This window comes from Lissotriton vulgaris, chromosome 6, assembly GCF_964263255.1.
Source record: "Lissotriton vulgaris chromosome 6, aLisVul1.2, whole genome shotgun sequence".
In the NCBI taxonomy this organism is placed as follows: domain Eukaryota; kingdom Metazoa; phylum Chordata; class Amphibia; order Caudata; family Salamandridae; genus Lissotriton; species Lissotriton vulgaris.
Window position 1 is genome coordinate 582,478,191 of NC_141694.1, and position 17,566 is coordinate 582,495,756.

Sequence of the window (17,566 nt, forward strand, 5' to 3'; positions counted from 1 at the left end):
TTTGTGGAAAGTATGGACAAAGTGCTCCGCAGCACTTTCAGATTGAGCACCTATTGAGATCGTAGGGTCAGTGACAGGTCTGCTACTCGGACAAGTCGGACAATTTTCCTAAGCTAAACTAGGGCAATTATACAGTTTTGGGGACCCTCAGACCACCCACTAATGTTGCAAGTGACAGTTTCCCACATTTTGATTGGTCAGGAGAGGTGGTGCGGTCATTACCACCTCCTAGAATTCAACTTTCCCATCATGAAATTTAAATTTTCTTGTCCGCCCCTTAGGTTCACGTTCCCATGCATAGAATACATTAGTACAACAAGAGTTCACAGTAGGTAGCAACAGAGTTGCATCGTCCAAGGTAAGACTCTGCTTTCCCAGAGAGCTTCTCAGGCGCATTGTGCTTCAGGAGCCAGCTGGCTTGGTTCAGCTTCTGCGCAGTTAGGATTTTCCCCAGTCACGTGACGGGGTTCCGAGGAGCCTCAGCATGGCGTTGCTCATGTATGCCCCAGCCCACAAAGACGCGGTACATGAAAAGTAAGCGAGAACAAATTAAAATCACATCCAGAATGATCACACTGTATACCACGATAGAATACTAACCAACCCTTACTTTATAATGACTATAGCATTATTGTTTAGTGCAAAAAAGATAGATAAGCAAAAGCAGCGGTAGCAAGCAGAGAGCGTGGTGAGAGTCAAGCAGCCATATTTGCAACAGTGCGCATGAGCACAAAACTCCCTCCAGAATGCGAGTGCGTCACATCACATGGGTATGACCGACGCATGCGCAGACTGAATTTCAGCGAAGCAGCCATTTTCCTTAATGCAAGCTTCGTTAAAATGAAAAAAGACATACAAGCAAGCATCCGGGGACACCCGCGTGTTTGGGAAAACGTACAATAAATGACAAACAATGATTTTAGTAGTATTATACATTTGGCGAGGTTCTTGCACTGGGCAAGGCGCTTCACGTGCGAATCCTTGCTCCATCAATACCATGCACCATATCGTTTCTTGGGTTCCTGGGAGGGAAGGTAGAGGATCAGGGTTGGATGGAGCAGACGCCAGGACGCTTCCCACATGACAGGAAGCACTCCGCATTTTAACACTCAATGTGCGGGGACTTAATAACCTGATTAAAAGTCACGCGATACAACCACCTTGAGTCCTCTCAGGCAGATATCTGCCTACTGCAGGACACCAACCTACTATATGGGGACCGTCACAGACTGAAATCTAGGGCCTTCCCTCAGCAATTTTTTTTTGTCCGCTCCCTCCAAACAACGGGAGTGGTAATTCTGGTGGCCAAGTCATTCCGTGGGGTGATAGAGCAGAAGATAGAAGAAATCAGGGGGCGTCTGTTGATATATAAGTTCTTATGGATAAGGATGGTGCACCAAAAAGTAGAAGTCCAAACAAATTGTGATTTTTTGCAAACAATTCCTTTATTGATCCGATTCTTTAAAAGCCCTCAGCCAACGCATTTCGTTCCCATTGGGAACTTCGTCAGGGCAAAAAGGTATACAATTGGATTCCCTTAAAGCAGTCAAGGAGATTTCACGTGCAGGGAGTCTCCAAAGAAACCAATGTGTTTAATGTCTGGTATTAGAAGTGAAGAATATTCAGCCAGAGCCAACGAGGTTGTTGAAGCATCAAAGCTGGGGGTGGAGACTGCTGATAATCAGAAAATCAGATGATCAACACATCTGTACTTGAAAAACGTTTTTCAAATACACTGATGTGCGGAATACATGAATCGGATACAAGTACCTCTGCCGATGGGGAGGATATTATATATATATATGCGTGCTAGAAGTGTTATAGAAGCCCCTTTCACACTGTGTTGATAATCTGATTTTCTGATTATCAGCAGTCTCCACCCCCAGCTTTGATGCTTCAACAACCTCGTTGGCTCTGGCTGAATATTCTTCAATTCTAATACCAGACATGAAACACAAGGGTTTCTTTGGAGACTCCCTGCACGTGAAATCTCCTTGACTGCTTTAAGGGAATCCAATTGTATACCTTTTTGCCCTGACGAAGTTCCCAATGGGAACTAAACACGTTGGCTGAGGCCTTTTAAAGAATCGGATCAATAAAGGAATTGTTTGCAGAAAAATCACAATTTGTTTGGACTTCTACTTTTTGGTGCACCATCCTTATCCATAAGATTTTGCATCTGTCTTGACAGTGGAGCTTCTCTGCGGTTAGCTCTGGATGTTCTTGTGCACTACTCCTAACGGACCCGCCTACATTTGAAATTTAAGTGAGAAACCCTTGTCAGCCGCAGTTGCTTGTTTGGAACTGATATATAGGTTCTCTATTGCAGTGATGTCATTCGCGATAGGCACAATCTATGCTCCCAATGGGAAACAAGAAGGGTTCCTACTTGGGGCGCTAGAGAGAGCACTGGGTTCTGGTGACAAACTAGTACTACTGGGAGGGGACCTCAATCTGGTATTCGATAACTCGATTGACAGGTCAACACAGAGGTACGGCCAGTCGAAAGCGCTGTCCACGAAGGGCCAAGCGCAACTGGGGCAGATGGGGGTGGTGGACGTATGGAGGGCTAAACATCCGCAGTTAAAAGTATACTCTTACTATTCTAATGCCCATAAAACATATGCCAGGCTGGACTATTTTTTGGGTACCAGGGAAATTCTTCCACTCATACAAGACGTTGAAATACACAGAGCTTCACTGTCCGACCATGGGGAGGTCACACTCTCACTTTCTCTTCCCCCGAATGCTCCCCCCCAGGTCCTGGTGGTTACCAGACTCAATGGTACTCTGCATGGTGGTCAAGAACCAAATCCAGCACGCACTATCTTACACATAATGATACCACCGAAACCTCACCAGCATCACTATGGGGAGCACTCAAGGCTGTCATTAGAGGGGAATTCATTGCTATTTCCTCAACAGACAATAAGTTGTGCAAGGCAAAGAGGGAGGACCTCACTAGGCAAACCAGGGAACTTGAACGCATACATCAGCGCACTGGAGCTCCACGGGTCTGGCGCAAGCTATCCAACATGCACACTCAAATATCAGCTCTAGACACAGATAGGGCAGAATGCTCAGCCCTCCGCTCACAACACTCATATCGGGGGAGGCAAGTGCGGCCGGCGTCTGGCTAATAATCTCCGGGCTAAAACACAAGAACAGAGAATCTCTGAGATGTATTCCTCTGCAGGAAACCTGATTACTGAAGGTCCAAACATAGTGAATGCCTTTAAGATTTTTTTTGAGCATCTATATGATTCTCAACGCCTAGACGAAGAAGTTGCATCCCAATACCTGAAGCGGGACAAGACCTCGACTCTCACCCCAGATCAGGCAGAGACCTTTGACGAGGACATTTGCAACGAGTAGGTCATTTCAGCGATAGGACGCCTTAAATCCGCGAAGTCACCGGGCCCTGATGGGATCTCAGCTGCCTTTTATTAAACCCTTTGCTCAACTCCAGCCCGTGTTCTCACAAAACTCTATAATTCCTTTTTGGAGCCCAGGTCGATCCCGCCTGACATGCTTCAAGTCTCTATATTAGTCCTATGTAAAAACAACAATTGATGGACAGAATGCAGAACAATGTCATACATTCACCCCAGTACAGAGATCTGGGCCTAAATCCATAGTGTTTAGTAATAGTCCTCCCTAAGCCCGGTAAGGACATACAACGCTGCAGTTCTTACAGGCCGATTTCCTTCTTGAATATTGACCTCAAACTATACACGAGTATTATAGCCAACAGAATCAACATTTACCTCCCCTTCCTAGTGGACCCAGACCAAGCAGGCTTTGTTCCCCATAGACAGGCCAGCAATTATACAAAGAGAGCACTGCAAATTATTGACAAGGCGACAAGGTTCCAGGGGGAATATATGGTCTTAGCAGTTGACGTCGAGAAGGTGCTCAACTGGGTCCACTGGCTGTACCTTGTTTATGTACTGATGCACTTTGGGTTCCGGGACAAATGCAGAACTCGAATCCTAAATTGCTACCAAGCCCCTCAGTGTCAGTCCGGATTAATGACTTTACCTCAACCCCCTTCTCCATATACAGAGGCACTCGTCAGGGTTGCCCACTTTTGCCCTTACTATTCGCTCTGTATATGGAGCCCATGGCCCGGAGGATCTGAGATCATCTGGACAATGTTGGCGTTCCATTCACTGGGGATAGGATTTCCATCAGTCTCTATGCTGATGACGTCCTGGCATCCCTGGTGAACCCGATTATTTCTCTACCTGCCTTTATGGGGGAGCTGGAGGCTTTCGGGGCAGTCTCAGGGTTTCAAATCAACATCAGTAAATCTCAAGCACCCAACCTCTGAATGCCTCAGGGTACAGTGGACCTCCTTGCGGCCTCGTTCCCGGTGCTGTGGACCTCAGCGACTATTCCATATTTGGGGATACACCTAACAACACAATTCAAGTGACAATAGTTAGCAATTACGGGGCAGTTCTCCAATAAATACGAAATGACCTGGGGAGGTGGAAACACCTCCGGATCTCTTGGCTGGGTCGGATAGCAGCCTGCAAGATGACTGCACTCCCCAAGATATTATATCTCTTCCAGACTATGCCCCTCTCTCCCCCATGGGGTATGATGGCTAAACTCCAATCAGAACTTGCACAGTTCATCTGGCAGGGACGTAAGCCACGTATGAAGCGCTCCTTGAACTATCTTTCCCCCGAAGAGGGAGGGCTGAGAATCCCGGATTTACAACTCAATTTTAAGGTGGTGCAACTGCGATACCTGGTGGAATGGAGTCACCCCGAGTCTGAGAAGCACTGGCTCTTTCAGGATAGAGCGGTGGAGGGTATGGCCCTCTGGAAGATGCCATTCCTCCCCGAAGCACACAGGCCATAAAGCCTGTACCTGTCCCCAATAACTCAAATAACGATGACAGTTTGGGACAGTGTTAGCCCCTGAATGTGTCTGACTATCTATCCATCTCCGCTGAATCCCCTATTCGAGAACCCAGATTTCAACCCGGGATCTACAGTGGTGGATTTCACAACCTGGAGTGCATCGGAATGCTGCTCCATGGGCCATTTCTTCGATGCAGAGGGCCTACTCTCATTCCCCCAATTACGGGAGGACTTTGGGCTCCCTGAATGGGAACGATTTCACTGTCTTCAATTGAGACATTGGATATTGCACTCCTCGAATTGCGCTAAGGCACAGCGTCGCTTGACTCAGTATGAAAGATGGCTCTTGGCCAAATCGTCTAACAAAGGCATGATCTCAGAGCTATATACAATCTTGCTTCAAAAACAAAGACTCACACTTTCCACGCTGGGAGGGCACATTAGGAGGAGGAACTGGGGCGATCCTTGAGCGCAAATGACTGGGAGGGCATAGCCTACAGGGCTCGCCACATAGCACGTAGTATGGACCTTACAGAGACACTCACTAAGATCACAACACACTAGTATAACACACCAGTCAGGATAAATAAAATCAAGCCTTCCCATAGTGGCGGCTGCTTGCGGGGCTGCAGAAACAAGGGGTCATTAATAGACATACTATGCGATTGCCAGCAGACTCATAAAAATTGGACACAGGTCACCCTTACGTGTCGCTACTGTCACAGGAATTCCATGAGTTGACATGCCCCAAATATCTCAGACTCTTGTGCCTCTCTGAGGTATCAGACCCGGAGAAACTCGAAAATGATCTCATTTATATACACACATTGGTGCAGATATCGCATATGGGTGAGTGGGGATGGGGAGGGGGAAGTTTTGGGAGATTCTCTTGTGGGGTTTTTTTCTCTTGTTTTTCTTTCTCTTTTCTCTGGTATTGTTTATGTACCATTTGCAGCTAGGCTTGTAGTCTGTCTTGCTTTTAGATGGTTGTATGCCCCAAAGACCAACATTAGCTGCTGTATTCGCTTGGTATTTTTGAAAATGCTAATAAAAGATTTAAACCATAAAAAAAAATTCTGTTTCACGGACAAGAAAGAAAGAAAGACGTGGACAGTTTACCCAAGATATGATTAAAGAACAAGCATTTGGGTGGGCTGACAGACGGCTCTTGTGGGAGAAAATGCACACAACTGGGCACATTTATACACATCTTATGGCATTGTGACCAAATCCAAGAGTATTGGTGCAAAATTCACACGATCATGAGTAAAGTGTTGGGGGTAGACCTTCAACTGGAAGCACCTAGGTGCCTCCTAAATATCTGGGAACCTACTGACCTAAATGCCTACACAACGAAATGGGTCACACTTGGATTGCATGATTGCCAAAAGAAATATCGCACAGCTCTGGGGCTTGGGAACAGGATCTAGACTGGTGTATGTTGAGAGAAAAGACAGTCTATGTTGCTCGGGGCTGTCCCCGCAAATGGTCTAAAGTGTGGGGCCCCTGGAACGCCTATCGGAGAGATATCTGTATACCGCCAAGTGATGCTGCTGAAGATGATTCCCCATCCCTGTGAATTTCAATGAACTGTGTTGCAATATTGTGTATTACCTGATACTACTGTAAACCAAAATGATTCTGTGATTTGTAACTTTATGTCAAGACTGTTAAATAAAAAGATTTATAAATAAATACATAAAAAATAAAAAACAAGCATTTGTTTTTTTGTAACTTGTTTTTATTTGCTTTTTATAGTGCACAAACATAACAAGCATGTCGCAATTGATCATCAGACCTCACCCTTCATCCCCCCACCCTCCATCTTCCACCTCTAAAAACAGTTTACAGTTCTCTGGTACAACTGATGGAATCAAGTCTCTCCCCAGGCCCCCATCCCTTACAGCATAATACCCGCCAATGCACTTCCCTCTGTCTGGGGCAGAATGACCTCTCACCTCCTCTAGATCAGAGTCCTCCGTCAAAAACAAGCATTTGCAATGCAATAGGTCTCGCCTTTGTGAGAGTTTGAGCTATTGTTATTGTAATTGACAATGCCTTTCATTTATGGCATACAAAAAGCACAGTTACTGCCAGCCTTGCTTCTCGTAAGCAACGACTATAAGTACAAAGTGTGTGTTTACGCACCGCTTGCAGGTTTTCAAACTACATAAATAAAAGGCATTGTCATTTACAATGCCAATAGCTCACACTCTCGCAAAGGAGAGACCTATTGCATTGCAAATGCTTGTTTTTAAATGCGGCCCTTTTTCTTTTAAAGGTAATGGGATGCGTTTAAAAAGAAAAAAATTAACCCTTGAAGTTTCATTTTTCAAGAGTAGGCAGTGGTCCATTGCCACTAGCTGCTCTTAAAAAATATTATTATTTACATTCTCAAAGGGGAAGGGGTCCCTTGTGGACCTCTTTCCATTTGCGAATGGGTTGCCACCAGTTTTGAAATGATGGTAAAGTATTACTGTTTTGCGACCTGAATTTGGTCGCAAAACAGTATTACATACATCCTGATTCAGGTATTTGGAAGGGACACACTAAACATGCCCCTTCCAAATACAGAATCGCAAATACAAAATGCGATTCGGTAACAAGTTACAGAATCACATTTTAAATTTTGTACATTTGAAAAGGCATTTTTCCAGTTGGAAACAGTACGATTCTGCAAATAGGGCCGTTTGCGACTGGTAGGGATGAGTTTGGGGCAGGAGCCAGGGTAGTAACTGATGTGGAAGCAGGTGGGCAGTGGCAGAGGTTTGGAAGTTGCCAAGTGCCTAAATTGGGGACTGGGGCATAGGAGGCAGGTAGGTGGTGAATGAGGTAAGATGGTAAAAGAGGTGTGGGTGAGTAAGTAAAGAAATAGGTGGGGCAGTTGTTTGAGAGCCGGTGGGCAGCTCCTCAAGTGGGTGGGTAGTGAATGAGGAGGGGAAGGCTGGTCGGACTGGTACCATATTTAGCATTGCTGGGGTCCCGGATATCTTGGCACCGGCTGCCCGTCACCAACCGGTGTGGGCAGAAGGTTTAGCGTCTTTGAGATAAAGAGTGGCATTCAACAAATACAGGAATCCGGCACAGAGCAGCAGAGAATTACAATAATGTCCACCTCCTGATCTGTGTCAATTTACTATCCCAGGTCACCATCCTGACCCCTGTCACACTCCCATCCATGTCATGCTGCACATCCCTACCACGTGCACCAGTGCTTCACTGCTAGTCTTTCACTCTTTATTTCTGTCACCATCCCTGTTCCTCCTAGATTGCCAGCCTCTTTCACACTCCCAACCCGCCCCCTCCCTGTCTCTGTCATATATCCAAACCCTGTCATTCTTGCAATCCCTGTCACTCTTCCCACCCTGTTCAGTCCTCAGTCCCTGGCACTTCACCAGCCCCTGTCCCGCACACAAACCAGATCACAATCACATTACTGACACCCTAACCATACCTGTCACACCCCCACTCCCTGTCATACTGCAAGTTCCTTTCACCCTCCACATTACTGTCACACTTCTAGTTCCCCGCCTCATTCTCATCCGCCGTTGCATCCCTGGCTCTTCGGATGACCCCAGCACTCAACGGAGTCCTCTCCCCACCCACCCAGCGCCTTGAGACCCTCGCGCGTGAGTAGCTGCTCTTTGCAAACCCCTGATTGAGTGTTTGATACTCCCAAAGTTTTCCACCATCATTGTCCCCCCTGTCACGCACATCGACACCGTTACCCTCCTCGTCTGTTCGCCCTCTCCATAGCTATGACACTACCTGTACCTGTCACTTCCTGGTTCTCTGCCATATTCCAGTCCTTGTCACATTTTTCCTGACCACAACATCAATGACCCGTAGTAAGTTTAGCCTGGAGCCAGTTCGCCTTAGACCATCTCTTTCTATCGCGCGTGCACTCCTGACACAATGGTGTGAATTCTTGCATATTCTGGCCATTTCTTCTAGCAAACCTATTTTGACAATGCCCAGTGGAGCCACCGTTATTCAGTGCTTTCTTGGAGAGAGCAAACCCAAACACCTCCGGTTCCATTCTGCACGACGAAGGCATTGAACTAAATCACGAGCGCCCCTTCAGAACCTGTCCTTTGAGAAAGTTGAAGTACAAATTCTGCTCTAAAAAGTGGGATAAGATCTACCAGAGCTGCGTCTGAGCCGGACAGTGGGGGGTCCTTCTGGAGGTAATGGCGAGTGCGTGAAGAAATGCTGCATCTACAGTTCAGGTCAAGTGGTCTCCACTTGAAAGAGCCCTAATTGATAGCGCTGGGACTACCAATACACCCAGCCCCGCCCCTCGCTCCCCTGCAGGCAGAGTATGGCGTGCACGTCCACTGCCAGAGCTCCCTGTCCGCGTGCTCCTTGGTTGGACATGAACGTTATTTCTATTTTTTTTTATTTATTTATTTTATTTAATGCGTTTTTATATAGCGGGGACTTTACCCGAAGGTGTTAGAGCGCTTCACAATAGGAACAGTAGTGAAACATGAGGAAAAATTACAAGTCAGCATGTTACAAAAGCAAACGTTACGTTACATAAAGGCAATAGTGACAATTGTGCATGTATCAAGAGCAAACAAAATACAAGAGTTAGCAAACGATATGTTACAAGAGAAAAAAAAGTCACGTGTCTATGTTACAAAAGCGTACAAAGTACAAATTGAGGTATAATATTGCACTAAATGGCAGATACTCAAAACACAAGAACAAACGTTACGTTACATGAGGCAATGGTAGCAAATGTGCATGTATAAAAAGCAAACAAAATACAAGAGGTAGCAAATGATGCATTACAAGAGGGAAAGTGACGTGGGCATGTCACAAAGGAGTACACAATGCAAGTAGAAGTATAATACTGCAATAAATGGCAGACTCCCAAACCACAAGAACACATTGAGAAGGTACTTCTATAGTCATGTAGAACATAATTTCCTATAATGGAAGGACTTCCTTCAGATAATATAGAGGGCGTGAATTACATTTGACAGTGTCTTTGAAGGAGGAGAGCTTTGAGGTCAGTTTTGAAGGTCTGGGAAGAGGTGGTGGTCCGGAGCTGAGGCGGAAGTGAGTTCCAGATTCTCACTGCGTTGCCTGAAAAGGATTGGGCCATTGACCTTTCCTTCTTGAAAGTGGGAGGTTCAAGCAATAGATTCTCCGCATTACGTGATGGTTAGAGCCTCCAGAAAGTTTCAGTTTATTCGCCAGGTAGCGAGGAGAGGAGGAGTGTAGGGCTTGTGCGCGCATTTCAAACATCTGTCTCGCGTTAACAGAGAGGTGAAAGGCGCTTCTTCCTTGTCAGCCCCCTTAGTTCATATTTGTGGTACTGACATAGTACGTCCAAGGATAAGCGGCAGCTGACATACTCTTTAAAAAAACATAAAGGCAAATGTACCGCCACATAGACTCGTCTTTTTTAGTCTGGGAACAACTCCATGTTTGGAACGTTCTTATCTTGAAAACATTACACAATACTGGAGGGAGCAAGCATCCAAAGTTTACTCAAGATTTTTTTTAGATATGTTTTCCAGATTGCATAAAGTATAACTTGTCTAGCCTTTTCTGGCGTAGTCAGCTGGATATGTACCTCAGTGGGTTATTGTTCCTGCTGTGAATTTCTCCACACCACCACCCGATCGCATGTTCAAATCACTGAAGGGTTTTCCTTAGTCTTTTCTCAGTTTGAGACTAATAAAAGGTGTGCTTTTAAGTTGATTAAAAATCAATATAATTCAAGTGCCTAGAAGACAGTCCATTTCTCGGGGCGCTATATAAAATGGGCAATACATTACAACTATAAAATAAATAAAATATGGCTGCGTTGCATCCTCTGACTCTGGTTAAAGCAGGAGCGCGCGGAATACTCTCCAAACTCCTGCATGTATTTCAAGTTGTAATTCCTGCTGACAATGTAAACTGTCTTATTTCTATGCGTGTTTTACAGCACAGTAGAGGGGCGTAATGCAGGCCCCTGCAGCCCCTGGGGTGCAGAGAGTTCCCCAAACCTACAGGGGGCGCTCCAATCCTTCAAGATGCCCCATTCTACATTATATTTAATCAATATCTGTGAGAAAGGGGACGCTCTATGGCCCCCCATCAGATTCTGATTGGCGAGGGGGGAAATCATTTGGCGTTACACCACTCTCAAAGTACCATGCTATAGAGCGCTCCGTCACCAAGGAGTAGGGCAGAACCCTTCAGCACAGGAGGGGGTGGGGGCAAACTTTAAAAGGCCCCTCAACCCTTATAGGGGCCCCATGCAGGCAAGACTAATGAACACCCGTGAGATATGGGGCAACTCAGGAGCCCTACTTCAAATTTTGCAGGGGTGGAGGGGGGCATCATTTTGCGTTACACAATTGTCTGTCACCCTATCCACGGGGCCTTGTGGTGCTGAAGAGCTAAAATAAATTAATGTGGATGGCAGGCTCCCCTGTCTCTGTTCACCTACATAGTACACTTTACAAACTGGCTTTTTTTTATTTCAGTAATTTTTTATTGAAAATAAAGAGGGCACTAATGGTAGGTGCTTTTAGCACACAGGACTGTGGTGCGCATATCTTTTTGCACGTACGGAACACACACACAGGCACACACACACTTTAAATGATACTCCATGTTAAACGAACCTGTGGGATACAGATGTCCCATTTTGTACCGTAATTACGGTCACACATAAAACTTTCTATATCACTTTCTTTTTAGATCACACTTCCACAAGCTCTCCAAGAATAAAAAAACAAGCTTTTACAATGCAACGGTCTCGCCTTTGCAAAAGTTAGAGCTATTGGCATTGTAAATGGCAACATTTTTATTTATGTGTTGGCTGTGAAAACAGATAAATAAATGGCATTGTCATTTACAATGTCAATAGCTTAATCTCTCGCAAATGCCACACACAAACACACAGACCCACACAGAGCTCCACACAAACTCACCTACAGAGCCACACACAGAGCCACACACACACAGAGCCACACACAGAGCCACACACACAAAGAGCCACACACACACACACACAGCCACACACACACACACAGCCACACACACACACACAGAGCCACACACAAACACACAGAGCCACACACACACAGAGCCACACACAGAGCCACACAGAAACAGAGCCACACAGAAACAGAGCCACACACACAGACACACAGAGCCACACACACACACACACAGAGCCTAATTCCAAGAGCCAATGGAGTTAAAAAATTACCTGCGAAGAAGCATCCGGGGCCCCGTGGAGGCGATGACAGCTCATTTGCTTACGTGCCCCCTCCCCCAATGATTTAATATGCTCCGCCTAATCCAACCAGCCATGGCCCACAGCCTCTTTCTATCATAAAGTTTGCACAGATGGTCTGCCAATGCCGGGACCCCTCTTACGACTTTAAAGTGCTGTCAGCTTGTCTAACTAACCACACCTCACATGTGCATAACTGTGCTCACAAGGTCTTAGGATGTTGGCCAGGAAGTATTTAAAAATATCCATATCGGCCAGCCCCTGCTAGTGTGGGCCTCGGAACCAGGTCAAAGGCAGAACAAAGATCTACAAACGCTAAATACATACACCCTCTCCCATAACCACTCTCTTCCAGAAAAGCGTTTAGAGGCAGTACTAATCCAGCGTGCTGGTGCTATTTCTAAAGGGGTGACCACTTCCTTTGCATCTAGCCATTCTGTAACCTGCCTAGGATTCTGCTGAATAACTTCTGGGAACAGTCAATATGGCTGAAACTTTCCTAGATCATTAAAACTAATACAGTTGAATTGCGGGAAAATACACACCTAACATTCAGACAGAGTTAGATGATTCAGCTGTGGAATGTGCTACATCATCATTTCGTTAGAATATGTGGGAAGAAGAAGACTGTCATCGATTAATGGTGCAACTACAAGGAAAACAGCTGCCAAAGAGAGGCTGGCGTTAACCAGGGAGTTTCTTCTCACTGGGTTCCGATAAGGGACCAATAATGGATGGTAATGGTATCTGCCTCTCACCCAAGGTCGCCAGTCAGACCCCTAGTGCGCCACTCACCTCCAGGCCCCTCCTGCCGCTCAACCCTCGGTACAGCCACAGCAAGCTGGCCCCTCCCGGCCGCATATGGTGGGCGTGGCTCGCGCCAGCCAGCTCCTCCTGTTGTCAAAGTGCGACTGGCAACCTAGCTCGTGCCCTAACCGGCTCCATTCAGAAGGGTGCCAGTGCCACACCCCACAACCAATCCGCTACCTCGCCGGTACCTCAGGGGGAGGATTCACAGCCAGACAACATCAACCGTGCACGGAACCAGGAAAAACAAACGGCCAGTGGACAATGAAATAGAAGAAAGACAAATATAATTCAACTTTCGGTAAAGTGTAATAGGGTTGCCGCCTTAGAAAGGAGTGTTCTCCCAATGCGCAAAAAGGCATCGGGAGCATAACAAAATATAAGTGCGGGGTAAAAGTCAACAACTGTGTATGTCTCATGCTTGATTTCACCGTAACTGGTGCGTAATTTTATGATATGAGTATGTTATGTCGCCATGGTGGCCAGAGTTTGAAAAGGAAAAATCAGGACATAGCAGACAGAGAAATGATTAGAGGCTGTCAATGATACATAAAGACATTATCATGCCCTGTGAGAGATCGAGTGGCCTTCCTCATCCCTCACCATGATTTGGGCATCCGCATGACCCCTGTAGCGGTGGGCGCTGGTTGGCAGGAACGCGGGTAGACCACTAGGCACAGAGACATATACAACGAAACCACACAATTAGATTTCGTGTGGGCAATGGCCTCAACCGACCATTTTCCCCTATATTTAATTCCTCAGACCGCGCCTGGCCTTCAGAGTGAGAAGCGGATACATTATGAAATACACTTTATGACAGTATGGCCTCTGGCAGAACCCGGCTCCCGGACGGAGACTTACGAACTTTGTCTGTTCCTTTCAGGTAGTGTGAGCCATTATCTACAAACTCTTAAGAGATGGAAGGGATATAGAGGTCAACTGAAGGAACAAGCGCTCGCCATTTGTCATTAAGCCCCTTCCTTTTCAGACTGGTGGGCGTGTTTTTGACTGTTGTTTACATCTTCTCCAATGGCTGGCCACCGTTTAGGAGGCCAGCCAATGAAGAAGAGGGGAGAAAGAAAGTCAAAAAACATGCCCCCAAGCCGGAAAAGACGGGGCTTGGATCGAAAAAAGAACGTCACTGGGACCTCTTCTCCAATGGCTAGCCACCGTTTAGGAGGCCAGCCAATGGAGAAGAGCGGTGGGGCTTAACCATGCTACTCCAAGTCATTAAATCCCGCAAGCTCGAGTGCGCATGTGCGCACCCGATGTCACGCGAGACCTAAAAAAGACTAGGAATCGATAAAGACTCCGATAGCTTAAGAGTTGTTGACCTACTTATAATATCATTCAGAACAGAGGATAAAGTCTCTTTCTTGGGTTAAAGAGAGGAGGTCCGACACTCTTGGTTTCTTGCTATAGTGAGAATCTTCACTACTGCACACATCTGTCTCTTAACAGAAGATAAGCTACTGTGGATCTCATCTGTGCCTGGAAAACTAGCATCTAAAACGGCTCCGTGGGTTGATGCAAACATTCCCCATGTCTGTGTGCAAAAACCGAAGGTCAAAAGTTTGAATCCTAGTTGGTGCATTGGGTAAAAGTAGCATGTGCTATTTATAGTGCCACAAGCTTCTAGCCCGTGACAGAAAGACCCCTGAAAATAAATTATTGTTTGTAAAATGTTTCGCACTCTTTTTTAAGATAGTTAGTGTGAAAGATCCAGAAGACTAGTTTAAACAAGCATCGATCTCTTAGCTTTATGGGGCCATGTGTTTCTAATTAGAAACACATGGCCCCATGAAGATAAGAAAGTGCTTTACGACAGCAGCAAAGCAGGTGACCCAGTCCGGATCGGAGGCGAAAGGGCATCAACCAAAAACCCTCATTTCCAATGGCAGGCTACCGTTTAGCATAAATGGTGACGCAATCCAGTGGAAATGAGGGGTGGGGCTTACGCCCCTTTCTGAAAACCCCTCATCCATAAAATCTCTCGCTGAGCGAGCAGCGCTTTGCACTGCAACGCCACGCGAGACCTTAAAAAGGACCTCTGGGCACTTTACACATCGCATATAAAAAACATAGGTTATACTGGTTCTTATAACTCTCTGTTCTTCCAATATACAAAAGTGAAATCGTTCTTGTGCCATAACATGTATCTCCTTGTGTTTAGATTTTGAATGCTATTGGCCTGGGCTGAAGGTAGTAGCGTTTGGGTTGCAGCTGCTTCGAGAATGGAAGGTTTTTAACGTCACAGGGCAGTGACCCCTGAAGAAGTGCCATTAAAGCACGAAATGCATTGGGTTTTTTAGAAAATAAACGCTGCCCTGAATGAAATATGCTTCAGTCGTGGTCTTTCGTAGAGGTCCGGATGGGCACAGGGAGAACACAAGAAACTTGGGAAATAGCATTTTCACTCCGAGTGTGGAATTTAAATAAGGTCAAGAATGAAAAAATGTGTAAAAGAAGAGAGGACAAATATTGTATTGAAAAGGAATACATGCATAAAGATGTCGCCTAGGATGGCACAGTAACGCAGTGCGATTGGTTTGGGGCGAGATGTCGCCCCACTACAAAGATGGTTGTCCAATGAGTGCTTTTTGGGCATTGCACTAAAACCAGTCTGCACGCACAGACAGAAACAATGAGAATTCTGGATTAACTTTAAAAAGGAAGTGTGCATCCCGTTCCCCACATCTGAAGGTAGTAGCCCCATGACGAAACTCACAGATGGAATAGCATCATATCTGTATAGGTGTATGTCTCTGTATGTCTTGGTGCTGGCCCGTAGTAAGATCACTAAAGATGTGTGGAATGAGCATTCTGAGAAAAGTTGGACCACAAAGGGATAGTACAAGGGGAATTAATGCAGTTTTGAGATTAAAGGAGTGTGCATTGTTCAGAATGAGAAATAATGAATGTTGTTGCAGAAACGCTGCAGGGGGTTCGCATACTGTTTGTGACCGAGGGAGGAAATATAGCAGTGGTCTCTAGAAATAAGGTCAAAACTGTCAGTGGAATAAGAATGCCCGTTGCAGGATGGCAAGGCGTGATGCAGAAGATTGCATTTATGTTATTTCTTTTGTACAGATCTACAACAATCTCCGCCATCCTGATGAGAAGGGCTGGAACCATGTATCTATGTGTATCATGAGCGGAGGGAGCATACGTGGCCCCATAGATGAACAAAGCAACAATGGTATGTTCTTCCCTTTGAGTTTCCCTTACCGAGACTTCACTCTACAGGCTTTTTGCTGTTCAAAATTACTACTTTCATTATCAAACAATGCCTATGCCAGTTAGTAGTGGTTGACTGCGTCAAAAGCAGCAGCATGGAGTCTCCTCTCTGAGGGTGGTAGCCATAGAGTGCTCGAGGACCGCGGCTGCTTAGAAAATTAAATATTAACAGATAAATAAGATGTATATAAATCAAAAAGCAAAACGTTAAACTGAAATTTGTAAAACGTTCTATAAATGTGACGGAATTTTAAATTTGAGGATAAAAATGAAGGTCCTCATCTACAAGAAAAGGACGCAGCGCGGCGCTGCAAGCCATTTATCTGCACCGTAGCATACATCGTATTAACAACACTACGATGCATCCCTGTACTTTCCCCAGCGCTGGCGCACAATTGGCTGCCATGCGCCACTGCAGGCACCCTTGCGTCATGTTGCAAGTGTGCCTGCGCTGCTGGGATGATTGTTTTTGTGAAGAAAGGGACAATTATTTATGGCGTTTTCCTCTTTTTGTATGTGCTGCAAAATGCAGCATGCACAGTAAGAGTAAAAAACGAGGAGAAATACAAGTGTCTCTCCTCATTGCACAATTCCTACACCTCCCCTGGGGAGGCGTAGGATTCTGATACATTTCCAGTTTCAGAAAGTGTTGTCAATCTGGGAATGCGTCAAGTTCCATGGATGTTGCTAGGGAACACCCACAGCAACACCCATGGAGCACCCCTTTCACACAGAGTAATACTTAAAAGGGGCCCATATTTACACTGCCATAAAACATCATGCTGGTTGACTTTACGTGGCCTGGTAAATGTGGGCAAGCCCATTGCACAACCGGTGCATCAAAAAAAGTGACACACCAGTGACGCAATGGTTTGTAAATACCCTAAGAGCCATATTATCAAGAAAGGGCGATACATTATCGCTGCTTTTATCGGCAGGAAACTGCAGCTAAAGCGGCGATAATGGGCTTGATAATATGCCCTTGTGAATTCCCATAGAAGCCCAGGTTCTGGGGTTAACCGGGGCTTCTATTGGAATTCAAAGGGCATATTATCAAGCCCATTATCGCCGCTTTAGCGGCAGTTTTCTGCCGATAAAAGCGGCGGTAATGTATCGCTTTTTCTTGACAATATGGCCCTAAGTTAGTATCCTCAGATTGATTTTTGGGAGCAGTAAAACAGATTATGGTATGGATGATGAGTGCCCTCAGTTGAATTTTAAAAAGCTACAGTTTTCCTTTTAAAATTACCATTTTTATTTTTTAATATTTGTGAATTAAATAAGATATTTCACAGTTTGTATATTTGTTTGATGAATGCTTGTTTGCATATTTTTTTTATTGTTTTGCGATTCAAATCATTGAAATTGCTTATGCCAGGTTCCACAGCTTCCAATAATA

The 17,566-nt window shown here is 45.5% G+C and overlaps 1 protein-coding gene across 3 annotated transcripts in view; it reads left to right on the top strand.

Moving 5' to 3' along the window:
* The window catches only part of NT5E (5'-nucleotidase ecto), a 428,517-nt gene that overhangs the window by 259,825 nt on the left and 151,126 nt on the right, over positions 1–17,566 (top strand). For all 3 annotated transcript variants that reach the window (XR_015296621.1, XM_086926572.1, XM_086926573.1), the window contains exon 6: positions 16,021–16,129. Coding sequence is in view for 2 of the 3 variants with exons in the window: in XM_086926572.1 (XP_086782698.1) it covers positions 16,021–16,129 (109 nt within the window). In the remaining variant the exon portion in view is untranslated. The remainder of the gene's footprint in view (positions 1–16,020; positions 16,130–17,566) is intronic.